General features: G+C 42.9%; 1 protein-coding gene across 9 annotated transcripts in view; it reads right to left on the bottom strand.

The window, feature by feature from the left end:
• Window positions 1-6,396: 6,396 nt before the first annotated feature.
• The window catches only part of znf521 (zinc finger protein 521), a 98,578-nt gene continuing 77,603 nt past the window's right edge, over window positions 6,397-27,371 (bottom strand). For all 9 annotated transcript variants that reach the window (XM_017042473.2, XM_025066059.1, XM_025066056.1 and 6 more), the window contains 2 exons: window positions 22,160-22,275; window positions 6,397-7,860 (listed from right to left, as the gene is read on the bottom strand). In XM_017042473.2, coding sequence (XP_016897962.1) covers window positions 7,831-7,860; window positions 22,160-22,275 — 146 coding nt within the window. In that variant the 3' untranslated portion in view covers window positions 6,397-7,830. The remainder of the gene's footprint in view (window positions 7,861-22,159; window positions 22,276-27,371) is intronic.

Here is a 27,371-nt window from a genome sequence, read left to right as displayed (position 1 = left end):
ATGGTTTAAAGAGATGCTGCTCCATCTCATTCCATATTTAATTAACTTTTGCTTTTCTGAAGCAGAGGAAAAAAAAAAAACGGAATAAAGACAGCCTGATAGAGACAAACAGGCTGGATAGCGAGGAGACAATAACAAATAGCTGGGAGAACAGAGAGAGAAAAGCAGGGGGAACACGAGCAGAGACTCTGTCATGCTTTTGTGAGCTGTTTACAATATGAGAGATGTAAAAGGAGAGCAGGCAAGGAGAGTGGTAGGAGGGAAAAAAAAAGAATGACTGATGTGGCTAAAAGAAAACAGAGTAGTATGAATGGAAAGTCCAGCTTTGATACGATAAATACTATATTTCCTGGTTCATTGTTTAGCATGGTGTGTATTTAACTTTGTTTTTTCCCCAGGCGAATATATCAATTTATCATTTGTCTTCCATATGTTGTAGAAACACAAAAAATTATAAATATATATACATATAACACTATTTACATAAAAACAGACCCGGCCCTCCAGTCTTCTTAATTAGCAGCTTCCGTCAGCTGGCGCCCGGGCCTTCGAGCAGCGATCGTCGGCCCGCGCGCCGCTGAAGGAATGCGGTTCAATCCAACTTTTCAGCTTCGGTGACAGATGGATACACGGGTGCGCTGAGTAAGAGGCATCAAGGTCTTTGCAAACCTCTAAATCATCTGTGAAATTTCCTTGTATCTAGATTACATGCAAGCTGGCAGCGGGAGAAGAATACTGCTGAAGCCACGAGCGGTCCGCGTGTCTTGGTTTTAATAATAACGGCCAACTGCAAAGCCAGGGCCTTGAGCTTTGAGTCTCAGCTGCCACAAGACATTGATGATTTTTATATGATGAAGTCAAATATAGATAAAAGGTTTCTCCAGGACAGATATAAAGGCTGACAGCAGTGCAGGAACAATAGTCTCCTCTAATGACATTTCCCCAGTAACTTCTTGCCTCGACAAATCTCATGGGAGACGTGCTACAAAAAGTGATAATTACATGAAATATACATAGAGAATAAAGGGAACATGTTTACATAACTAGGCCCATAAATATCTGACTGGGACGACATTGTTCTCCGTCTCCTTTTAAGCTGATCTCCCAGGGATGCCGTTTTAATGACATGATGGTTTAAAGAGATGCTGCTCCATCTCATTCCATATTTAATTAACTTTTGCTTTTCTGAAGCAGAGGGGGGAAAAAAAACGGAATAAAGACAGCCTGATAGAGACAAACAGGCTGGATAGCGAGGAGACAATAACAAATAGCTGGGAGAACAGAGAGAGAAAAGCAGGGGGAACACGAGCAGAGACTCTGTCATGCTTTTGTGAGCTGTTTACAATATGAGAGATGTAAAAGGAGAGCAGGCAAGGAGAGTGGTAGGAGGGAAAAAAAAAGAATGACTGATGTGGCTAAAAGAAAACAGAGTAGTATGAATGGAAAGTCCAGCTTTGATACGATAAATACTATATTTCCTGGTTCATTGTTTAGCATGGTGTGTATTTAACTTTTTTTTTTCCCCAGGCGAATATATCAATTTATCATTTGTCTTCCATATGTTGTAGAAACACAAAAAATTATAAATATATATACATATAACACTATTTACATAAAAACAGAGGTGGAATAAGGAATTTAATGTTAAATTAAAAATAGAATAGATAAATAGAGAAAATCTGGTTTGATAAACTCCAGGCTTCGGTTCCTTCACTTTAATCTACTTAACAGTTTAAATGTGATTTGGTAAAAGGTCTATTTATCTAAGGTTTGTTTTTCACTTTGACTCAATTATCAGAAAAGTTTGTGCATGTTCTAAAAATGGCAAGTGTTTCAGACACAATCAAAACATGATTTAATGGGTAAATAGAAAAGGAAAAAAGGGTTTGTTTTCACCCTGATCAAATTAATTTGATTTTTTTAAATACAATTTTATAACTGCAATTACTTGCAACTACCTTGTCTTTGTCTGATTTTCCTCTTCATCAATCTACAGAATGATCTAGATTGCAGGCTACTAACACACACACACAGACATCTAAAAAAAATAATGCATGAAGTAGGACCCAAATGCAACTTCCAGACAACAGAATTCAGCTGAAGAAGGTTCATTAACAAAGTCCAAACTTAAACACTGCCAGAAAACCTCACTGAAGGCACCGCAGATCAGGAACAACACACCAGGACCAACAACAGCCCAACTAAGACACCGCAGATCAGGAACAACACACCAGGAACAACAACAACAACAGCCCAACTAAGAGTGAGTGAGGGAGAGAGGTCTATATATACACAGGGCAGCAGGTGAGACGAGTGAGACTAATGACCAGGGAGTCACAGGACACAGGTGAACGTGATGACACTGATGAACCCAGAGAAGACAGACAGGAGGCAGGGAATCAGACAGACATGACAGTGACCTCTGACTACGTCAGTCCAGCTGTACCATAGTTTAAAGGGAAATTACATATTTATAAAATGTTTAAACTAGGGTTGGATACAACCTTTTCCTAACTATTAAACTAGGGTTGGATACAACCTTTTCCTGTCTACAAACATAAAAACGTTGGAGTACAACTTGGAGTATCTGCCTAATACTAATATTATCAATATATTACAGCATGTCGCACAAAGTTAGGTTGAGCATTTAGGCTTAAGTGTCGGACCGAGCCGATAATTTGATGATAAAAAATAAATAAATCTCGACTTACAAATTTCAGTATTTGTGCTGATGGTATTTTAGCATGATCTTAGAGAGTATTAGGTACAGTAGAAGTATTTCCTATACTTGTAGAAGTAGGAACATACGGTAATGCTCTTCACATGAACTTGGTTGTACTTAATACAATACAGTACATGCGAGGGGTTCAAAGAGTACATGCAGTTTCAGCCCTTGGGCTGTGAGTACACAGACTTCTACTTTGTTTCATATAAAGTACAAAATTGTATTTACTGTTGATGGCAATCGGTCTGATTATGTATGAATAGCTGTCAAAAGGTTACACATATAAACATACACATTTATAACAATATATAAAATGTCAAAAAAGAACTCAGGCCATCATGGTTCTGATGTGTGTACATGTGTTTACAGTTACTTATATACTCCCCCCTCTTCTTATTGGTTCTGCACATGTGCTCCCCATGACAACCCACCCGTCCAGCCAAACACACACACACACACATATATATACAGTACACACACACTAACACACAACCCACTCAACCACATAAACAGCTTACAATGAAATCAAATCATTTAGCCAGTGAATTCGCATTCTGGCACTCAGATCCACAGGACCGGGTCCAGAAACCTGAGAGGCCTCCTCTCTCTCCCTCTCTCTCTCCCTCTCTCCCCCTCTCCCAGTCAGTGTGTTTTCCATTTCTCTCTCAGCTGTATACAGAGTACACTGTATTATTGATACTTTCTTTTCCTTTACTCTGCTCTTGTTAGACTCCTTTTCTTTGTCCTCGCCTCATCACACCAGCCACAGCGGTGCTGGAGTCTGGAGAGTTGCAGTGAATTTGACCCCACCTGGTATATATTTTATTGCTTGGTGTTTAATGCATTTTTGAAAATCCCACCTTTCTAAAAAAAAAAGAAAAAAAAACAAAACAAAAAAACAGATAGTGCCTTGTCTATTTCATGTGTCTATCTTGGTGAGGCAGAGGGAGAAGACTGGAGGGGGAAACTCACCTTCAGTTCTCCTACTTCGGGAGACAGGGGGGATCATTAGGGGGGGCTACAGAGGAGTTTGGAGTCTGATTGTTTTGTTTGTCCATATGTGTGCTAACTCACTAGTGCACTGGCAACCGGTCCGGAGTGTAATCTTTGTGTGCTGGCGCTCTCCAATCCCTGGTGACCCTGCGATTGTCAAACAGTTTATAAAAAAGGACGGGGAGAACGGTGATGTTTCAGTCTACTGCAAATCAGCACTACAGTATACAAGAAGTATTTATCCACATTTTCAGGTAGTAGTATAAGATGCATGATGAGAGAAGATGAGTTGAATGATGCACAAAATAATGCAGAGACAGGAAATAAAAAAAACCCCAAAAACTATTAGGATTCCAAATTTGTGGATTTTGGAAACATTTTTTTACATATTGACGGAGTTACAAACTGACGGCGGTACAAACTGAGGCTGCGACGTCCATTGTGCTGACACAGTTCTGAAGTAAAAAGATGGCTCTCTGGATGTGAAGTGTCGGAGAGAGATTGGGTTACCCCAGACACTCCCAGTGGATCTGCAGGCCAAATGGATCTGGATCTCATGCTTGGGCGCACATATTGAATGCCATAAGAGGTCTCTGAGGTCTCCTTCTGTTGGAGGAAAGCACGGGCTAACAATGTGGAGTTTTCACCAAAGTAAATTTTGCACCAAAGAGGAGAAACTGCAAGGACACTGAAGCACCGGGGACCGTCACTAAACGCACACTCGCATCCGTGCTGGATGTTCATAAAATGGCACATTTTTAAGCTTCCTGGAAATCACAACACTGCACAGGTTGAGCAGGAACTCATATTTCTTTAATAAATTCTCAACACCAGGCTGCAACTGTTCCTCCAGAGGGCCATGGGTTTTAAAGTGTGGAGAAAAAAAAAATTGCCACATTTTACACACAACCTGGACCAAAACAATGGCGTTTCTGCTAGCTCAAAACATCTGGCCCTACTGTCCACTTACAATAAGGCTCGGCCAGGCCCTCAGTAGCGTTCAGTGCCAACTGCATCGAGGTTACGTTCAGGCGATGACGCCGTGGAGGATCGGTCGGGCTAAGTTGTCTCTGAACAAGCCATCTATTCTGCTGCTTTCTGATGGAAGAATACTTGGGGGCTGAGTAATTATATTGCTTTAAAAGAGCCCTTGAGAACGCCCCTGCCTATGCGCCCACAAAGTCTCACACTTGGCGAGTGTCAGAAACACAACACTTGTGTACGCGCTCGTGTGTAGCCATGTGTGTATGTGTGCATTTTGCTGCCTAGGCTGGCTTTAAAAGGGAGGGCCGCAGTGCTTCTGATACGCCTCACAAGTGAATTTAATTAAATCATAAATATGAGCTGGAGGCCGCCACCCAATTTAATGTAATGGATGATGTGGGCCAGTCCATCTCTGGCAAAGCAAAGTTCTGGACCCGTTCAAATGCCCTTGAAGCTTATTAAAAGTGCCTGGCACAGGGAGATGCTAGCAAAGTTGTTTAATGGATGCCCAGCTTGCATTCAGTGTGACAGTTAATGTTGGAGCGTACCATCCTGGTTATGGACAGAGGGTTGAGTCTGCTGTTTTGGTTTGTTCTCAACACCATGCTCTTCCTTTACTCCTCTGACTCTCAGCACAGTAACGTAACAAAGGTCAACACACGATGGACAATGTTATCCTTGACGTCAAGTTGAATATAATTTGTTCATTTCTAAAGGTGTTGACATTTACAAAAATCATGATTCATTTCCTCCTTCACGTCAGTGATAACCATGTGGTTATTTATTAGGTCAAATGCTCTTCCTGAAGTGGAATCTAACCCAAGACCTGCTCCACGGTGATCAGAACTACATGGCAGTAGCCTTGGAAACTAACAACAACTGACACTCATTCATTCATCTTCTACTGCCTGGTTCAGGTGGAACCTGAACGAGTGTGGGCTACACTGAGGACCTTCACCCTTACCATCACAGGGCCACGTAGTCAAACTATTATTTACACTCAAACATATCTCTCATAACCCAATCATTTGACTGTGGGAACCCAGAGATAACATACTCACACAAGAAGGAAACACTGAAACTGGAACCACTTGAATCATATTAGAGAGAAAAATGTATATATATATATATATATATTTAAGATTATGTATCTTGTTTTTTTTTTTTGTGTTTTGGTAATGCGGTCTGTGCAGCACAGCCCAGTTGCAGTGCAGTGCGATCCACAGCAGAGCCTTCTCAAAACAAAAGTGAAAGCTCCAACAAATGTTGTGGCGCTCCTGTGTCACCACTGATAAATCATTGGCTCAGACAGACAGATGTTGTTGTATGAGTTTTGTCCCATTCGGCAAAGGCAGAAGAATCTTTTCTTCGCTCCCCCGGAGTGCTGGAAGCTCCCTAAATAGACCTAGCACGAGGGTGTGTAGAATGGGACCGCACAGGGTGATGGGTAATGGAGTCATTAATAACTCAGACCTCCCTTAAGATACTCAGATGTTCGTTAGGGGGAGTCACAGGGGAGGGAGAAAAAATAGGATGCAATTTGAGACAATGAAAAAAGCCATGTAAGCTTTTGATGATGATGGTTTTTATGCTGTCATAGGTCTTGTCTGTTTAATTGTACGCGCACACACCGACACATACACGCAGGTACATGCGTGCCTCGTGAATAGTTAATGAAGGGACGTCAAAGCCACTTCATCATACAGTTTTTAATATTTTCATCACATGTGCAACACAAAAAAAACGAGGTCTGCCAAATACAGAACTCCATATTTGTACAATACAATTTAATAACATCGGGTATAACTGTCCTTTAGCTGCAGGAGATGGTGGCTTCCTGTAAACTGTGTACGAACAATTCTCAATCAAAAGGTCAAAACATTAAAGTCTCATACAAAAGTGCATCTCAGGTTCAATGAATGCAAAACATTTACAGAACAGAATGGTTGCAGAGTCGCGTGTGACGCCACAGCTGCGTCCGGCCGGAGCAGAGAGCAACGGGATACTGCAAAGGAACACGAAGAGGAACTTGGACACTCTCCAGGAGAGCCAGGGACGGATTTTTAATTACAACGTATCCCCACAAAAGGCTGAAAAACACATTCAATCCTCATGAATCCAAGTGAAACCACTCCCTCGTGGTGAAAACATGTAGCGAGAAAACAAAAAGAAAAAAAAAGAACAATAACCATAATATTAATAATAATAAAAAAAATATCCAGTAATCTCCAGGCTTCAAAGAGCAGTAAACATTACTAACAGAAATGTACAGGTTGAGTCAGTGGGCTGAAAATGTCCCTCATGCTCTAAGAGCCACATGGGAGCTGCTGTTCACGAGCCAACCAGAGCAACTAGCCTTTTCCAAATGTGTGTCACTGCATTTGCATATATCAGCATCCTGTCCTCTTTTCTCTCTCCTCATCTTTCTGTTAGGTTTTTTCTTTTTTTTTTTTTACACGGACCCCAGCACAGGCAGCGCAGCTCGGTGGCTCCATCACACACACAGAGACAGAGAGCAGATTTCAGCCTTTGCTGGTGAATCGAGCTTTTCTCGTCCATAACGACCGACCACGTCTGGACACAGAGTGACACACTGCGCCGTAGGAGTGGGGCTGATGAAAAGAGTCCTCCTGACAAAACTCACCCTTCCCCACAGTTCCCTCCCCCCTCAGAGGCACCAAGTTTCTTCTGTACACAACTGCTTTAGTCTGATTAATACATGTCCCTTCTTCTCCCCTTCTTCCTTTTTTTTTGGACAAACATGTTGGACTGTACATTGGCAAATACTGTATAAGATTGCAATATAGCTGTAGTTAAGCAACACATGAAAGGTACTATGTACAAACGAGTTGGCGTTTATTTATTTTTGAAATAATGGTGAGTAAAGACGGGAGAGGGGTTACTTTTTTGTTCTTTCCTCTCTCTCTCTCTCTCTCGCTTTCATTTTTTTATTTTCTTTACTTTTTTTCCACTCCTTTGCTGTGGCATAGGTTCCTTGTGGTGTAACTCGGTTGAAAGTTCAGTGCAAGACAGTCAGTGGAAAACTGCACTGACGGTAATTGGTGGTTCAAAACATCCTCCGCTTCATGTGATCCTCGTTCTCGGCCGTGCCGCTGATCTCCGTCACGTTAGCTGCTGTGCTGAGTCAACGCGTGGTTCTGCAAAGGACACCAAAAGAAAGAGGGACACATTATGATCACACACAGGCAGGAAGGAAAAAAAAAACATCTCCTCCTTCTTTAGTGTGTGTGTGGTGATTGTTGGAATATTCTTTCTCTCCCTTTGTCTCTACCACGCAGGCTGTACGAGTGGTGAAAAAGGCTGGTTCTGTATAAACTGTGTATTGAACGATTGAAGACTTTACACCTTCAGAGTACAGACATTAACTGACAGCTACAGTATTTGCTCATTCACTCTCAGGTTCATCCCACTGAATGAATGCAGCTGTGAGATACAAACTTTAACAAAAAATAAAAATAACTGAGGCCACTTCCTTTCTGCTGTGGAGATTGTCCTGAAAAGTCGACCTAATTTGATATATTTTGTTATTCATAAAAACAGAGAGAGAGAGAGAGAGAGACATTTTGACATTATGATATTTAAAAAAGGAGGATAATAAACCTCGCAGTAAAATGTTCATTAGGGTTATACATTTAGTAGGTGGTAAATTAATAAGTCATTAAATGAGCCAGTTATAAATAAAGTAGGTCATAAATTGACTTATAATTTGGTCAGGTTATGAATTCAGGTTTTCATGGCTCTACAATTCATTTTTCCCCAAAACTCTTTTTTTGCAATGACGTGACTTGTACACTACCTACACAGTCAATGCTCCCTTCAAACCCATTTTGTATTTAATTTAGGGCATTTGTCATACGTGTATGACATGGAAGTGGTTAATAAGGAATGTGTGACACCTTTATTTATATTAGCTTAGGTAAAAATGTCATCAGCGAGGCCGATTAAAGAAACGGCTATTTAGAAAAACCCACTCCACACAGTCAGCTGGTCATTCTTAGGTGTAGTCTGTGGTGGGGCCACTTGGCCATGTGCATCCTTCCCTAGACCCCAGTTGAATCCATGGAAATAAATCTATGACAAGGCCATGACACGGCTGATGAATATATCTTCCTTGGTGTCCTTGTTTACCCTGCTCCTCATCCTCTCAGGTGAGGTTACAGATATTTCTGTACTTAGGTAAAAAGAGCAAAATTCACCACCACAGGTTAACACGCTGACAACACACCACTCCGCTTGGCTGTGTGGCAGAGTTTCCCCGGCACATACACACACGGTGAGGCCATTGAGAGGGTTTGTAGTGGGGCAGCTGCGCCAGGTTCTTTAAAGGGAGTGTGGACCAGGGGGTGTGTAACTGGTGTCCCTGGTGGGCTGAATCCAGGTCATCTTTTGAAGTGACTGCTAATCCCTTTAATGCAAACTACATGCCCCACTTGCTGCGCTCTGTTTAAAACATGGCCGAGGACTAACGCTAAACTGGCATGGACTCGACACACCTGTCACCTAGTCATCAGAACACTTGGATGCATGCACGACCGACACACACACACACATTCTATAGAACAGAGTAGTCGCAAATGTTTGAAATAACATTCAACTGTTCCATTGTCCATATATGGTTTGACAAACTGCACCCTCAGTGGGAGCATTTATCCATGTAGTTGCCCTCGGACCAATCGGTGCAGAGTCCTATTACCCCCTATACATTCAAGCCTTTCCTCTTTACCCTTTCACTTGCCCCGCTGTAAACCTTTTAAACACCTTGCAGGTTTTCCTTACAGCTGGGGCGATTACTGCCCGACAGGTGGGGTAATAAGCAGTTTGACGGGGAGCAGGAGTATGACCCCTGTAAGGGTTAAGATGGCTCGCCTGGGCCTTACTCTCTCTTTTTTAAAGAGGCAGCAGTGGACAGCTCCTCTGCCTTTACTTACTCACTCCTCTCTTGCTGAAATAAAGCTCCTTTAAGTGAGTCTGGGAGGAAACTCCCCACGGGACAGTCCCTCTCTAGCCCCATACCCCCCGGTGAAGACATCCTCAGTGTTGCTGAGGAGGGACAGGAGCACGGCAACCTTATTAATGAATGCGGCCCATTACCCGTCAGCCTGGCTCCTCGGCGACTCCCAGAAGCCCCTGCAGTACGTGACTTCAAATGGCAGGATATTGACACGGGAAGAGCAAAGCAACTAGGACTGTGTGTGTGTGTGAATGTGTGTCTGCGTGTGCGTGTGTGAAACAGACAGAGAGAAAATTTGCGCTCAACTGAGTGTGCACGCCTTTGTGTGAGCGTGTCGGTACATCTAGGTGTGTGTGTGTGTGTGTGAGTGTGCGTCTGTGCTGTGGACCCCAAAGGAACGTAGCTCCTTGGATATAATGTAGGGCTCGTAACAGCTATTAGAGGGGAAAATAACCCCTCTGGGGAATGACTTCCCCCCTCTCCATGTCCCAGCTCTGTCTGACACACAGTGGATTCTACCTTTTCCTTAAACGTGGCAGGAGTTTTCCCACTAAAGGCTTTCTCAAGGACGGTTTTTTAAGGCCATGGAATCTGTGCAAACTAGAGGGAGGTAAAGGAAAAGTGATGGAGAGAGTTCATAAAAATAAATTAAAATTGAAATTAATTACGATCATAACCGTGAGGACACCAGAGGTCACTGTTTTGTGCTGAACTTCTTTTCATTTAAAAACCACTGTTTCTCAGCTACTGAGTCAGGAGAAATCTACCTGCACAAAAGCCCAGGGTTGAAACCGTGTGGAATATTTGCGTACTTAGATAGTATTGCAATAACAGATGCCACCTACTGGATGGACGTCAAGCCAAGCTTATTAAGGTAACTAACGCAGATATCTCATTCTAAACAAATGAAATCAATTAGTGAAGCAATGATATCAAAGCTGTTCAGCGTGATGAACAAAATAGAAGTCTTTACCAAGACGTTGTCCGAATGTCCGGCTCCATTTAGGAGGATGTCACTAATGGTGTCACGCAAGAATCACAGCAATTTAGGATTAGATGCCCTCCATTAAGCCTTTTAGCTCTGCTCCTAACTCCCTCCTTCAATGCCATCCTATTCCCCCTGAAACTCCGCCACTACCTTTATCATCCATTTCCCTTCCTTCTATCCAACCCTTAATCTCCTCCTCAAGCCTTTCAACCACCTGCTGGCCACACAGGCCTGCTACAGGGCCCAGTTACCGGCAGTATTCAGGTGAACCATTGCAGTCAATTCTCCACTAAATTAAATTTTGCTCTGATCAATAACGTGCACCCAATTCTCCCTTATGAAGACTGGCTGCATTGGCTCGGAGCGAGCCCCCTCCTCCGCCTCCCCTCCCCGTTCCCTCGCCGGCTCTATGCCACTGGTTAAACCACCACTTTCATCTGATTACATCACCCAACTGCAACGCCCTCAGGGGTAGTGAAAGAGGAGGGAGAACACCCAGCAGGGGTCTTGTGTACCCATGCAAACAGGTGCAATATGTCTTAGGAATTTAACGCCGCTGCAGACAGAGAGACGGAAAAGAAAAAATGGGCAACGATTGGGGAAGAGCAGAGAGCAGGAAAGTGCAAGTAGGCTGGGGAGTTGATTTATTAACTAATTATTCTTTATGTCATTCCCCATTGCTCTGGTCTCTATCGATAGCGCCTGGTCTCCAGTGAAGCAACCGAGGTGCACCTCTTACGTCAGCTCCGCAGAGTAAGAAGTGTCGACTATTTCATCTGATCTCACTGAATTAAAGACAAACTTCACATGGTCCAACATCACAGCGAGGGGATTTAAAGCTTAGCCACAATGCAGGCAGTGTTTGATTAGCATATTGTTAATATCTGCCGAGCACATGTTCACGTCTGCTCCCCTACCTGGTGTTATCTGGCGTGTTACATTAAACGCAGCCTTTATTGACTGGCTAGGAAGCTGAGTCCACAATAAAAACACACAGCTACTGCACTGTACTAACAAGTGTGTTTCCAGTTTTAATGAGCATGACTAGAGCCCATTCACCCATTCACACCTATTCACTCATACAACAACGTGTATATACTGTATGTATATATATTAGTATACTATAGTAGATGACAATTAACCTATTGGGCAACCCTGGTTTACACACGGACAACAGTGACTTGAAATTAAGTCGTTGACATCCATATAAACTACTATATTAATTAAGTCGTTGACATCCATATAAACTATGGCATTGTTTTCCAAGGACTGGGTTGCAAACCTGGGGTGGGTCGCAAGAGATTTTATTTGGGTCATTTTGCATCATGTTTCCGAGGAGTTTACGACTTGGGGAGCAAAGGTTTGTGACTTTTAAAATATGGGTCCCCAGAAAAAAGTTTGGGAAACACTGAACTATCGGAACCCGGAATCAAACCTCCAACTCTTAGATAACTGCAGTCATTCCTGAAACTATTGTGCCCTAAAAGTCAATTCAATTGTTTTTTTTTATTCCTAACAGGAAGTGCTACAAAAATGCTGTGAAACAACACCATACATAACATAACATTGTTAGGAAACTGTTAAAAAATCGGTGGCAACAACAAAAGAATATGCCGTAAAGTTCCATCTCATAATGCGATGCTATGTTTATACACAAGCACATCTAAAAATAAAGGATTGTTGTGTGTGAATGAAATGTCACAACACTATGTAGAAGTGTAATTGACCCACTTAAGGACAGATTTGGGGTATTCTCTGTGAATATTTTAATAAATTATTTAGCAGTGGAAAGGGAAGCGCTGACAAAAGGAAAAGCAAAAAAAAAAAGAAAACTCTGTAGACATGCTGCTCTAAAATGCACAGTGTGGAGTGTTTCAGTAAAGATTACTCTTTAATGAAACGCTTTAATTAGAGGAGTTAAGCACATTTATTTTAACCCCCGCAGCTATAGTCTTATTTGGTTTATCTATAATCAGAACTCTGAAAGAACAGTCAAAATGGTAAACATCCCCCCTCTAAGCTTTGATTAAAAGGTTATCAGTGGGTTTGGGTTTTTCTCCTCCACTCCGCATGGCTGACACACACTTAGTCTGAATAGCTGCATCTGGAGCACGGGGAACGAGCAGAAAACCACTGAGACTGTGCATACTGCTCGTCAGGAATTTAATTAACGCATAGCAGAACATCGTGTAGTAATACTCAAACAAAAAAAAGCAAGATATTATTTTTTCAAAGATCCAAGCAGCAAAAACTGCAAGGTTGTTTCGGGGAAACACAAATACAAAAAATAAGGAGGAGTATTTGGGAATGTTCCTTAAAAGAGTTCATCTGTGATGGAATTGTTTCAAACAGGTTTAAACACCAGGGATTCTTATTGTTGTTAAACCCAGGGGAAAAAAAAAGCAAATATTTGAGGGAGGAGCAAAATCAGCATGTAGCTAATACCTGTTGAACAGAATGCAATTGGACATTATTTGGAGTAAGTACACAGTTAAAAGTAGAGTCAACAAAGCCAACTCAATTACGGACTTTTATTTTTTGACCTGCTGTAGCTGGAGTCGCTATTAAACTTTTTTTTAAAGCTCCATATTGTTTATCATAATATTTTGCCTGAGGATATGCACCGGATTAAAAAGAAAAGAGATTATGATTGAATTTATGTTAAAACATTATGAATAAGTGTCTCGTCCTTGTGGATCAGGGCAACAAAAAAAAAAGCATTTATATCGCCACCTGCAGGCAATTAAAATTCTCCGTATTTGATCTCTTAGCCAATTTATTTGTGCATTTTGATCAAACCAACAACAGACACCAGTCCTTGTCACTCGAAATCTGGACATTCTTGTAAAAAAACCCCAAACCTTCTCTTCTTTCTCAGAGGCCAAAAGTTCATTTTAAAGCTGCTGCAGCGAAAAACACGGAATTCAACAACCTGCCTTGATCTTCACTGCTGTGCTGAACTAGGTCCAGTATTGACTCAATCCTCCCTTTGTGGATCCTCTACTGTTGACCAGTCCACTGAGGGAGTAATTTTTCTCTGTTTGACCTCAGGCCAAGCTTACTGCCGGCTAGTTTAGCCAATGAAGAACACAATCAAATAAATAAATAACACAGTAGTTGGCATTCTCCACAGTCATCACTTATCAGGCCGTGGGGAAGGTTGACCCCAAACACTGTTGTGCCATAACCAGCCCTGTCTCCTTGGTAACAGACTGTCTTGTTTGAAGTGCTATGCCCAGGGAGCTGCGGTCCGACAGAACCAGCACTAGGCTACGGTGGGGACGACAACAACAGCAACAGAATGTTTTGTGTTTTGTGCCGTTCTGTTCTGCTTGTGTTGAGAGTGAAATATAAAACAAATCCATAATGGTTTGGAATCCTTTGATTAGATGTGTAACTGCTCGAGCGGCGTAGGTCTGTGGTGTAGCCGGAGATGACGGACCACCCTTTTTGCGGGTCGGTGCTTTGTAGCACCAAATGATACTCATTACCTTGTCTAAGTAGACAAGTGAATGGTACTAGAAACACACTACGCAGTGATCCCGCTGTTTGACTGAGGTAGCAAAACAACTGCACAACTGCTGTGTTATTATGGGGCCTCATTAAGTGAGGAGAGAGTGGGAGACGGGGAGAGGGAAAGCAATAGAGAGAGGGCCAGCGAGAGAGAGAGAAAAGAGAGGAAGGAAGAAAAAAAACAAAAAACACAAGAGAGCGATACAAACTGAATTCTGAGGTGATAGCAACACACATGCCTTTCCAGCCAAAATGAAGACTATGACTAAAGAACCCAATTAAGGGCTTTCTTTGGGGAGCCATCTTGGGAGGGGGATGGGTCTTCCTGGGACATGAGCCCTGGGCTACATCCTCTAATTAGACAGAGCAAGGGGGGAGGATCTCTGCCTGTCACTGGGAGGGAGATGGGGTCCATGGGGTTCCACATGTCAGTTCCAGAAACAAAACACAATTACTCTCACATTTAACCACTTCAGTCAGGGACAGATTTTGACTAGAGATGCTACTGAGCACACACCTAACCCCCCCACCCCTCTTTTGTGCACAACTACATATGCCACTTCATAAATGTGAATACATTTGAGGACTTTATTTTCCTCCCGCATTTCCATACTTCCATGAGAGAGCACGTTTTCATTTTTTTCCTCCTCTCTTTTAAGTAAAGAGAAATTTGGTTTTAGATTAACCTAGTAGAGGTAGAATTGTTCTGCTGCGTGTGGAAATGCTTCTGATACTTGATTTTGTGCTTTCGTGCTATGCAAAAGTTTAAGGCAGGTGTATACATTTACTAAATCCACTACATTAAACCAAAAGGTCTTTCTCAATAACAGTGACCTGCAGAAAGCAACAAAATACTGGGTCGTGGACCGCTGGAGGAGCCAACGGCTGTGCTTTGTTGAGGGAGTTAGGCTGCTGCGGCCATCTTCAATTTTAAATATTAAATTTAAATTTATGTGTTTAGAAGGAGCTATTTTCACTATAAACTATTCACTAGCTAGTTATGAACGTAAGGGAAAGAAAACAAGGATGCCAAAAACAACAACCAAGTGTTAGTTTAAAAGTTAAAAAGAAAACACGGAGTAAATCAAACCAAACTTGTATTTTCTGTAAACTTATTAAAATGTTATTTATCAGAGTTGCTGAAAAAGTCAACCAAGTAAAGTAAAGGAGGCCTACGTGAGGGAAAAACCCAGGGAGAGAGTCTCACACACTACACCGAGCAGCTCTTTATTTGGTTTTAACTTCCCCTGGTGGTAGAACACAGGCAAAAGAAAAAAGAACAGCTCAAAGGCTTCTGGGATTTTTTTTGTCATGTCTCCCTATAGACAATATGTTTGCATGCACATATCAGACCCCGGGAGAGACGGAGACAAAGACACACAGAACACACACAAAAACATGTTCAGACACAGAGAAAAGAAATCTCTCCCAGGATCATTAGGTCTGTCATGCTGTCTTATTCTGATCCCAACTACAAAAACACACTTTACGTCCCCATTTACAAGAGCCTCGTAGCATGTGTACCTCCTTGTAAATAATTATAAATAAACTTAAATATTAATGACTGTGCACCATAAGCATTTGTTTTTCTCTAATTCCCTGTTCTTTTATTTTTTGGTGCAACTTTTTTTTTTCTCAGCAAAAGAATTCCGAGGATCTGGGGTAATGAGAAAAAAAAAACAAAAAACCAAGTTGTCATATAAAAGGAAATAAATATATATAATACTATCAAAAGCGTGAGGAGCTGTCATATTTGGCAGATCAACGCATTCAGAGAAGGGTGGGTGTTTGAAAGCCACTGAGGAACACACACACACACACACATACTGTTTTTTGTTTTGTTGTGTGAGTACTTCATATAAACATCACAGCTCCAACACTAACTCTGAATTGACCTGAATCGTAATCTTAGCTCAAACTAAAATTTAAACATGAACACGCCCTCTCCATCAGTGAGAACCAGGAACCACATGTATAGACACACACTCACCAGCACACAGGGGTCCACTTTTGCCCTTAAGTTTTTCTTTTGTCAACTGTCAACAATTTTTTATTGTTTTTAAAAATGCTTATGTTGGTCATTTAAAAAAGCAACCTGACTGAGCGCTGGTCATTAGAAAACAACAGTATTTGACCTGATGTTTCAGGTCAAGGTTTATTTAAGTTATGCTTGAGCAATATATTACATTTACAAACTAGTTTTAAAACAGTACTTTTGCACAGCGTAGCTTTCTTTAAATTTCCTATACTGCTCTATTGCCCCACCCCCCAAATCTCCATTGCCCCTCACAGTGTCCATCGCCCCCTTCCTCCCTCCGTCTCCTGTCTGAGGCAGACGCTTTGACATGCATAGCTGTTTACACTGACCTGGTGACCATACAGACTATAAATATGCTTAATTAAAAGAGCGGAATTGGTCACAGTTTGGCAATAATGGCTATCACACAGGGAGAGGAGGATCTCATTTGTGTGTGGAGGTAGAACATGATGCAGATGTGCTCTCGTCAGGTTCACCACTCATTAAGGCGATGGAGCTTTAAGATTGTCTTTGAAGGAATCCTTTTTAAAAGACTCTCCAATTAAGGTACGTGTCCTGCGGGCGTCTGAGAGGAGGGAGGAACTGTGCAGCACCCCAGTCCCTCCACGCTGCCAGGACTTAGCACATGACTTACATTCTCATGTCACTTCCAAGGAATGATAATGGAATTACAGGACGAAGGGAGGAAGGGACAGACAATCTGAAAGGAACAAGGGGAAATGAAACGTGCCGTCGTCTCGTCTTTGGAGGAAATGATTTCAGTGGGAAGGGTCTCTCTGTTACACTGCATCACAAGAGGAGTTGTGTGGTTGTTCACAGCACTCACGGAAGTGTCAGATTTAAGCTGTGGCTAACGCTGCACATTCATCAGTTGATGAAACTGCTAAGTTATTCTGCCTAGCGGTTCTGTCAGTTTTTCTAAATCTTTCTGCAGTGCGACAAGATACTGTGTCTGAAGCTGTTGTTTAATTCTCCACATTTAACAGTGGTTTTAAGGATGTTTTCCAGAATAGAGGGCACTCTAACTTGACCAGGGGTGTCCACACTTTTTTTGGTTTGACCAGGCTAAAGTGATGTAGCCACATTGAAAGCCATATATATATATTTACTCATATAATTCTTTTCATATAGATTATATGTTACTACTGACCAAATTCACATAGTTTTATGGTAAAATATGACTAAATCCTCACACTACATGTTCACTATACAATAATTTTTTTCCTCATTTTAATAACTCTATAATCTCTCCCTTTGCAATCCACTGGTAGATTGAAAGATATTACAATTTTAGTATTATAATACAAAATAAAGACAAAATGTAGTTCTTCCATGTTTTGAATCAATGCTTCTGTTCTAATCTACAGGTCGACTGGACTCCACTGCATGGTCCAGTCCTTAACTGCTTTGGACAATCTAACAAAATGAAATGAAATTCTGAAATGAAAGGTAAGTTTGGGGGTGTGAACACGGCACACTTCACAGAAGCTCTGGAGGTGGACAGCAGTTCGGGTGAGAGAAAGTGCTGCACAGCAGCATCCTCACCCTTCCCATCAGCACCTCATGAAATATCTAGGCTCTACTCCATATTTTAATGGGGTGAGGGGAAGGGGAGTGCAGGGTGGAGGCCGTGTGGGTGGGTGTGTGTGTGTGGTGAAGAGGTGTCCTCTGGAGACTGTGGAGGGAAATGGTGGTCTATGCATCTCAGAGCTTATTTTTTTGTCTCCGTGAAAGGAAGAGCAAAGGGAGAAGCTGCACAGCAGCATCCTCGCCCTTCCCATCAGCACCTCATGAAATATCTAGGCTCTACTCCATATTTTAATGGGGTGAGGGGAAGGGGAGTGCAGGGTGGAGGCCGTGTGGGTGGGTGTGTGTGTGTGGTGAAGAGGTGTCCTCTGGAGACTGTGGAGGGGAGGGGTGGTCTATGCATCTCAGAGCTTATTTTTTTGTCTCCGTGAAAGGAAGAGCGAAGGGAGAAATGGAGGGAGAGTAAAAGAGAGAGAGAGAGAGAGAGAGACAAGGAGATTATTCTCCTTTGGAATCCGGATTCTGGGGCACACAGGCCCAGGAGTCAGTCAATCTGGCTGGTCTGAGGGGGGCGGGCAGCCGGGCAGGGGGTCCTCGGAGGGCTGATTAGACGAATGCTCTCCGATCATCCATCTCGACAGGCTGGCGAAAATTGGCTAGCCCCTCGCAGGGTAGAGTTCATGGGGGGAGGCGGTGGGGGAGAATGTGGAGCCGTGCACTGGATACCTGTCACAGCCTTTGGTCTGTTTCAGGATCTCTGCAGCAAATTAATAAAATATCTTTCCTGCTTCCCTTTACCTGCCGTGGCAGCTCCCCCCCTCGCTGCTCCTTCTCCCAGCTTGCACTGGCCCTTTGACCCCTCCGACTACTGTGAGAGATGAGGAGCCCAGGCAGCCGAGGACTGGACCAGAGTGTCAGGGAGAAACGGGGAGGAACTCCAAACTCAAGACCCAGCAAAGAGAGAGAGCTTCCACTTCTCTCACTGCTGGAAGACAGCTCCACTTCAGACAGACTGACAAACGACTGCCCTGTGTCAGTGAGACAGTTTGAAGTGTGCTGCATGGGAAATAGCAACTGCAAAAAAACAACTAAAAAACAACAACCCCCCATTCTGTTGGAGGCTTAAAACTATAGAGAGTGGAAAAAGGCAAATTTAACAACAAAGTTCAAAAGTTTTAACCTGAAGTAAAGATCTCTGTGTACAACACACAAACTTTAAACTTTTTGGGAGTTGGTTTTGACACTGGCAGGAAAGTTCTGGGCCTTATTCTGCACAGATCATAGTCATGTGCCCGACTCGTCTGCTTGCAGTATAGATTTGTGTTACATTAAAAATATATGTGGTCGATGACTAAGAAAGGAATCAGACCTCAGCAACCACCAAAGCAAAGAAACTCTTGTGCTTTTTACAGCAAAAAAACAAAAAACGAATAAGTGCATTTAAAAAGTTTCATTTTTGAGTTCACAAAGAAAAAAGTGTAAGGATTTTTTTTTGCAAATTACCTCCAAAATCCTGTATTTGTTCTTCTTCATATTTGACAAAAAATATGTAGATATATCATCAAGTGCCTGACACGCTGAATATTTAATTTTATACACCTTTTTTATTTCCTCATCCTGAACCACTCTCGTATGCTTTGTATTTTGTTGACAAAAAAGATTAAAATGCATTTGATTGCAGTTAAGCTGCCAGATTTTTAAATTAACACCTTGCATGTCGTCAGCTTTTTTGGACTGAAAATACACATCACGTTCAAACTATTGAGAGTTTGTTTTTTTTTGTTTGTATTTTTTTATAGAAAAGTTATGGAGAACAGCATATGTTTTTGTCTCCACAAGAGCGTAAACGTGTCCTCACACGGGACTGCGATCGGAGCATGGCACAGGTTGAGCATAACGATTGTCTCATCCCCCGAGCTGATTCCCGCTCCTCGCTCTTAACCCCCTGTTTCACAACAAAGTGCCATAGGTCTTTCATGTTGTGCTCTTGTCTCCACGCACACTGTGTAAAACAATATAATCATGCATGAAACACCACCTTCGGGAGGAGGAGATCACTTCATTTCGGAAAATGTCAAACCAAAAAAAAAAAAGGCAGAAAAACATCCCCGGGTTATTTGAGTTTGTTTACAGGTAGCAACAAACTCTTGCTTCACGGAGAGCGTTCGTACCAACGAGGGATGGAAACGTGATAAATAGAAGGCCCTGCCATCGATGATAAGACTCCGAGTTGCGGTGCGATGTCTGTTAAATACCTTCCCGTCTGGTCGAGTCGTGTGTTTGCGGATCGGGATGTTATTTATTCATGGTTGTGATGCTCAAATGACCAGATGATAATAATCACGTTAACCTTCCTCCTGGCATACACACACCTCTGTGTTTACAAGCTGAATTTCAATATGAAAATCGGAGCAGATCGATCGAGGCCCTGGATGCTCCCTGTAGCTACAGTACATGTTAATACCGTATTTCTGCTAATCCTAAATTTCACTCGGAGGACGTGGTCGGGAGCTGCCAGATTCTCTCCGTGCTGATGGCAATTAAAGCACAATTTTAGTCTTTAAAATAAACACAGTGGTTATACAGCACATGTATTAATGACCTGACTTCAAAAGGTAATCGAAAAAGATCTGGATATGAGGAGTGTGCCATGTTTACGGTGGAGAATCCCCTAAACAAAACAGAGCTGCTTGAAAACACCACCACAGTGAAATAATATAATAAGGCCTGTTTCATTTTTCCAGGTCCTCCAAGGACCGCAGAGAAAGATTGCTGGAAAATGGATTATCTCTCTAACGTGGCGAGTTCATAAGTCACTCTCGTATGCTTTGTATTTTGTTGACAAAAAAGATTAAAATGCATTTGATTGCAGTTAAGCTGCCAGATTTTTAAATTAACACCTTGCATGTCGTCAGCTTTTTTGGACTGAAAATACACATCACGTTCAAACTATTGAGAGTTTGTTTTTTTTTGTTTGTATTTTTTTATAGAAAAGTTATGGAGAACAGCATATGTTTTTGTCTCCACAAGAGCGTAAACGTGTCCTCACACGGGACTGCGATCGGAGCATGGCACAGGTTGAGCATAACGATTGTCTCATCCCCCGAGCTGATTCCCGCTCCTCGCTCTTAACCCCCTGTTTCACAACAAAGTGCCATAGGTCTTTCATGTTGTGCTCTTGTCTCCACGCACACTGTGTAAAACAATATAATCATGCATGAAACACCACCTTCGGGAGGAGGAGATCACTTCATTTCGGAAAATGTCAAACCAAAAAAAAAAAAGGCAGAAAAACATCCCCGGGTTATTTGAGTTTGTTTACAGGTAGCAACAAACTCTTGCTTCACGGAGAGCGTTCGTACCAACGAGGGATGGAAACGTGATAAATAGAAGGCCCTGCCATCGATGATAAGACTCCGAGTTGCGGTGCGATGTCTGTTAAATACCTTCCCGTCTGGTCGAGTCGTGTGTTTGCGGATCGGGATGTTATTTATTCATGGTTGTGATGCTCAAATGACCAGATGATAATAATCACGTTAACCTTCCTCCTGGCATACACACACCTCTGTGTTTACAAGCTGAATTTCAATATGAAAATCGGAGCAGATCGATCGAGGCCCTGGATGCTCCCTGTAGCTACAGTACATGTTAATACCGTATTTCTGCTAATCCTAAATTTCACTCGGAGGACGTGGTCGGGAGCTGCCAGATTCTCTCCGTGCTGATGGCAATTAAAGCACAATTTTAGTCTTTAAAATAAACACAGTGGTTATACAGCACATGTATTAATGACCTGACTTCAAAAGGTAATCGAAAAAGATCTGGATATGAGGAGTGTGCCATGTTTACGGTGGAGAATCCCCTAAACAAAACAGAGCTGCTTGAAAACACCACCACAGTGAAATAATATAATAAGGCCTGTTTCATTTTTCCAGGTCCTCCAAGGACCGCAGAGAAAGATTGCTGGAAAATGGATTATCTCTCTAACGTGGCGAGTTCATAAGTCCAACTACTAACTTTGTTCAAGGGCAGATATGGTCTCCCTGAGGACGGAGCTCATATTTAGCCACGAGGCCTCCTCTGTGATTAAGAGTGGAGATGCAGTCATATTGACTCGACTGTGTTTTTGCCTCTGCCTCCGTCTGTAATTACCTCTTCAAAAACGCATATTCCACTAATCCTCTAATTCCAGATATTTTGGGGCTCTGCTGGTCTAATAAGCAAATCAAATCATATCTGCGTATTACAAATGAGTTTTGGAAGAAGACTGGAATAATTCCTTCTGAGTCTCTTGCCCTGGCTGTGATTGGAGGGTGATAGTTGGAGCAAAGTGTTTGGTGTTTGTTAAGCCAGCATGAGGGACCGGCGGGCCCAGTTGCCGCCCGGGGCCCCCGCCTGCTCCGTCAGCCCGAGGCTCACCTGTAACTCCGTCTGAAAGAAGAACTTCTGGGGGCACTGCGAGCAGTCGTAGATCTTATCCTCCTGGCCGTGGGCGGAGAAGATGTGCTGCTGGAGCTTGTTGGCCTGGACAAACACTGCACACAAAGCAGACACAAGGACAGAGGAAACTGAATTACAAAGGTTGGAAGTCGTTTTTTTAAGCCTCAATTTCCAGCTTCTAATCGTCGACCGAGAGAAATGAGACGCGGGCTTGTTATCTGGGGTGAAGGGATCAAGTGCAAATTCAAACGTGGATCACCACGAATAAAAATGAGATTTTCATATCTGAACGCAATCGAACGGCGTCACCACCATCGTCGACATCGTTGTCACTGAAACAAAGGACAATTCAGACGTCAGCCCTAAAACTGGAGTGGCCACATTCATAACACTCGACTAAGCGCATGGCAGAACGGTTGGGGAATAATGATGCTCCTTATTTAGCACTACTGCGGGGACAACAAGCCAGAAAATAAACAACCAGAAAAAAAAAAAATTGGCATGGCTTCAAGTGGAAAACGTGGCCTCCATTAGTCTACATCGCTAATTATATTGACAATATAAATATTCATGCTGTTGCACTATTTATTCATGCCGACTATACTCGCCATCATAGAAACACACACAACTCGCTGGCACTTAAAACATACAACACACATTTGTGCTTTAATTAAGCCACGGTCCGTGGTGTAAAAACAGCTAACGGGGGCTGCAGTTGTGCATCTGGAGTGTGCGAGTCGCTGTGTCTCCGCGCTCTCAGAGGAGCACTTCAAACACGCCGTTTGTTATCCCAGACCCCTGTGCTTTTAAGGATGGCTTGCTACTCTCAAAGGTCTGGAAAAGTTAGTATTGTGGGGGGTGGGAGGTGGAGGGGGGGTAGGCTTCATTTGAATTTCTTACAACTGGAAATAACTTTGCTTCTAATGGATGCACCATGGGGCTACAGACAGCGGAGGGGAAGAAGGGGGGAATGGGGCATCGCCTTAAAAGGTGAGCTGTGTGTTGGGGATGGCTTTGGGGTCACAGCGCCCCACCCTCTTCCGTGGCAGTGCTCTGCAACATTAACGCGTCCCAATTTGAGCTCACCTGAGAGAGAGGTTATTAATTATTGAACGGGGTACACTGGAGACAGTCTCAGTTCCATTGAATGTCACAGTCCTGACCTGGGAAATAAAAGTTTAGATACGGAGCCCTGGCAGAGTGAGGCGACGCTCTCAGACTGCTAATCCCTGCGTGACAGCTGTCGGTGTGAAGCATGGCAGCGGACCAGACCAGATATGAACAAACCATTCATTTCTAAAAAGAATGACCAGAGCAGAGAAATATCACTGCAGATAGATGGCTGTTTTTACTTCACATCACAGCTGACAGTACGTCAAGGTTACAACCCATGTTTAGGAGCACATTATTTTTTTTCGGGAAAAGCAAAGGATTACGCCAACAAACAGCAGCTTTGTGGCTTCAGCCGTGTTCTATCTGCATATACTGTACAGAAGCAGGTCACAGCAGCTGCAGGAAGCCTTCATTATGTCTTTGGCTGGTGCAGAAAAAGTCAATACAGCAAAAATAAAAATGGATTTGAGACTTGGGGGGGCCTTCAAATACTGTAGAATGTGGCTAAACACAGCTGAGATGTCAAGTTAGCTGCTCCTCCCTGTTTACTGTATCTGCTCCAGTCAGACTGGGCTAACAGCTACGCTTAATGTGTTGTGAACATTGATCAAATTTTGCTGTGAATGTTCCATAGACTGTATACAAATAAACAGTGTCGCTATCTGGACGCAGACAGAAAAGGATGTTGTACAGAAGGAAATACGAGATCAGGCTCCTGTTTACGGAGGAGACTTTTGGAAGAGTTTACGGTAGTATTAGTCTACCTTGATGTTTCCAACGCAGTTATTACCTTGTCTCGATCATTTAGCACCATTTTCAATGTTCATCTTGACTTCCTGAATCCATTCACACCTTGGGGGCCGGACACTCAAATAAAAGTTAACAAAAATCAAATTTTTGTCTAACATTATTATTATTTTGGAATCTGAATTGGTTAGTTTGTCGAGCCAGATTGAGCCCACAGAGTTTTGACATTAACCGGTGTGAGTGAGATTTGACAAATATTATTGAAATAAGGAAGAAGAAGAGGAAAAGAGTCATGTCCCCCCCGGAGGGTTAGAATGACATCGGATGGAAAAAAGAATCTAAAACTAGATCCAAGCAGAACCAGTGACCGGCCGCTGTGTCTCTCCCTGCCGAGAGAAGGAGAAAATGTGTGGGCATGGGAGGGAGAACGAGAAAGAGAGAAAAGTTTGCAGAGTTTTTTGGCCACGGAGCTCGAGCTGAGCCGAGCACAGAGCTGAGCCGGGCTGGGCGTCAGGGGTGTCAGGGCTGAGGGGGCTGAGGGGCCAAGGTCTCCTCACTGTGGGGGATATTAAGCCCTCTGATTAGATCTCAGGGGCCGCCCATGGCAGACGTCTCCTTTACTACAGGCCCCAGCTCATCTTTATTTTGGCAGGGTGGTGCTCTCTGCAGGCTGCACTGCACCAATACTAAGCTGTTTGTGCAGGGAGGAGAAAAAAAAGTTTATCCTATTTTTTCGCCCTTCTCCTTTTCATTTATTTATTTGTCTGGCCTACATGTGTTTGCCTCTGCTTAATCTAAGACTTCACAATGCAGCGGCTGAAGTGTTCCAAGGCAGCAAACACAGGTCGATTTCGCCGTTAGACGTGAACGGCGGCTAATACTAAGCAGGGGCTAAGCCTCAGTCAGTGCATTTTGAATATTAGCTGTCATGATTTAAACATCAGACAGGCAGAATGTTGGAAGTAACACAACAAAACAACAACAACAACAAAAAAACACTAATTAAACTACTGTTTTTCTTTAGACTCTTGTGGATTTTATCGCCGAGCATCCTGTAGTTTTTCAACTTGGTGCTTCACGCTGTGACATAAGTGTTCTCTCCTCCTCCGTCTATCGTGCATACACAGACTCACGTATGACTTTCATCAGGCTGACTTTCTTCTGTTTTGTTTGTCTTAAGAACATATTCCCAATCACAATTTCCACACCAGCCCTCAGCTCAGCTCCTAAGGGTGCAGGCAGACACTTCTAGCTGCAGGCTCCCCTACTTCTGAAACCTGTCAAATCTGTCCTGAGAGAGTCTGCCTCCCTCTCATCATCCTGGGGCTTATGGACCTCTCTCCATTTACCCTCCCCTCTCTTCTCCTCCTCCTATTCCCCCCACTTTCATCTCCCATCCAAACTTGCCGCTTGCAAAATTCTCCGCTCCCTCCAACTTTTGTCTCCTTTTTCTCCTCAGTTTTGTCTTCACTCATCTACGGTCGATGACAAATGTTCCCCCCCCACTCTGCCTGGGTTTGTCCTCTCCCGTCTGGACTGAGCGTAATCAGGTGTGTCACAGAATGAAAATCATTCCCGCCTCCCGCTGAGTTCCAGCTCACGGTGAGGGGACACATCAAACTAAAACGCCTCCCCTAAACACGGAGGGTCTTTATCATAAAGAGCGACCTTGTTATTCCTGTACATTCCAGCGTCACTGCAACCCCTCGCTCTGATCAAAGTGGCTTTAGTTTTTACGATCAGGCTCATAATGTCGGGAACACAGATCTTTTCATCTCAAAGATTTTGGAAGGTTGAGTTATCAACAGCGACTCTCCCACAGTGACTAAACAAAATGGACCTCACAGTGAATTAAGGTGTCCTGCTGATAGAACAACCCCAGAAGTCGCCTGTGTGTGCAGCTTATTACGACCCATCGTTTTATGGTTAGCTAGCGGCTGTAGTAATTATGACAGGAGCAGAGGAGGAAGCTGGGAGAAGTCAGACACTGTATTAAAGGGAAGTTGGAATGAGGTGCAGTGGGAACAGACACGTTGACACAACACTTGACTTTACACAGGAATTTAATCCAAATCACTAACGTATGTTCATTAATGTACGGACCATCGGTGAAACCACAGTGTTCGAAGCCTGGTTGTAGTAACCTGAATATTCCCTTGTCCTAAAAGAATACTGCAAATGGTTACTTTTGCAGTATGCTGTTTCTACCATTTCACGCTGACTGTGGTTAACAAAGAAGATGTGATTTGTAATTATAGTGGAAGACTAAATGAGCAACTAATTGATAAATCACATCATCATATTGGAAAAGCACATCAGCTAATGTCAGGCTTTAGTCTTTGTTATTAATCTCAACACATGCTGCAAATATCTATGGTTTAGAATTAAACGCACAATAGAAAATTTACAAAAATTAATCAAAAAATAGCAATAATAATAACAATAATAATAATTCAAACTGTTAATGCACTACACAAATTTTCAGCAATAATTCATAAATATAAAATAAAATAAAATGTTGTTATTTTATGTCAGGTTGTCAGACTAGTGTCTTTCTCTTCTCATACCAATATATTCAAGGACAGTTGTCTGCAAACCTCTCAATTCCTTCTTCTCCCTCAAAGAGGTGACGTTAGCCTGTCTGTCCCCCATGTCCCCAACAGAGGGAGGCCTTTCAGCCCATCCAGGACTGCCTTCACCACCAGTGTAGGCTTCTGCCCATCTGTCTGTCTGCTCTGTGACCACTGTCCTCAGGGTGTACTCTGTTACTCCCTCCTCCCCTTCTTTCCTCCCAGCATCCCTCTCTCATGTGCTGTGATCGATATGGATGCGGAGGGAGAGGGGGGAACCTGTCTGTCAAAGCCGGCGCTGGAAAATGAAGGCTCAGATGAAGAAGGCATGCGGGTGGGGATATATCAATAGGCTCTGGCTAAAAGAGACAGATAAGGCCACAACAGCAACGGGCGGAGGACAATGGAGAACAGGGAGTGGGTGTCGGAAAATGAATAAAGAGCTGATGAAGAGGTAAAAATTAGGAGGGGAAAAGGTATTTGAGCAAAATGTCAAATGCGCGGGAACGATGTTAATTGATATAACAAGTGGAGGAGACACAAATGAGTTTTTTGGTGGGTGGGCTGCGGTGGGCAGGAAACAAGGAAGGGAAATGAGCTGAGGAACTTAAAAGTGTGAGGAAGAGTAAAGAGCTGAGGAGGGAGAAAGAGTGAAGAGCTGAAGTTAACGACTTTGCAGATTTCATTATAGAGATAGTTAACCCTGTTGACACTGAAGGAGGGCACCATCCTCTCAGGAGGAGTCCAGTCCTTCCACCTCC

Source organism: Cynoglossus semilaevis, chromosome 20 (assembly GCF_000523025.1).
Source record: "Cynoglossus semilaevis isolate Cse_v1.0 chromosome 20, Cse_v1.0, whole genome shotgun sequence".
Lineage (NCBI taxonomy): Eukaryota > Metazoa > Chordata > Actinopteri > Pleuronectiformes > Cynoglossidae > Cynoglossus > Cynoglossus semilaevis.
Note: the sequence above shows the minus strand (reverse complement) of the source record. Positions and strands in the feature narration are given on the sequence as shown.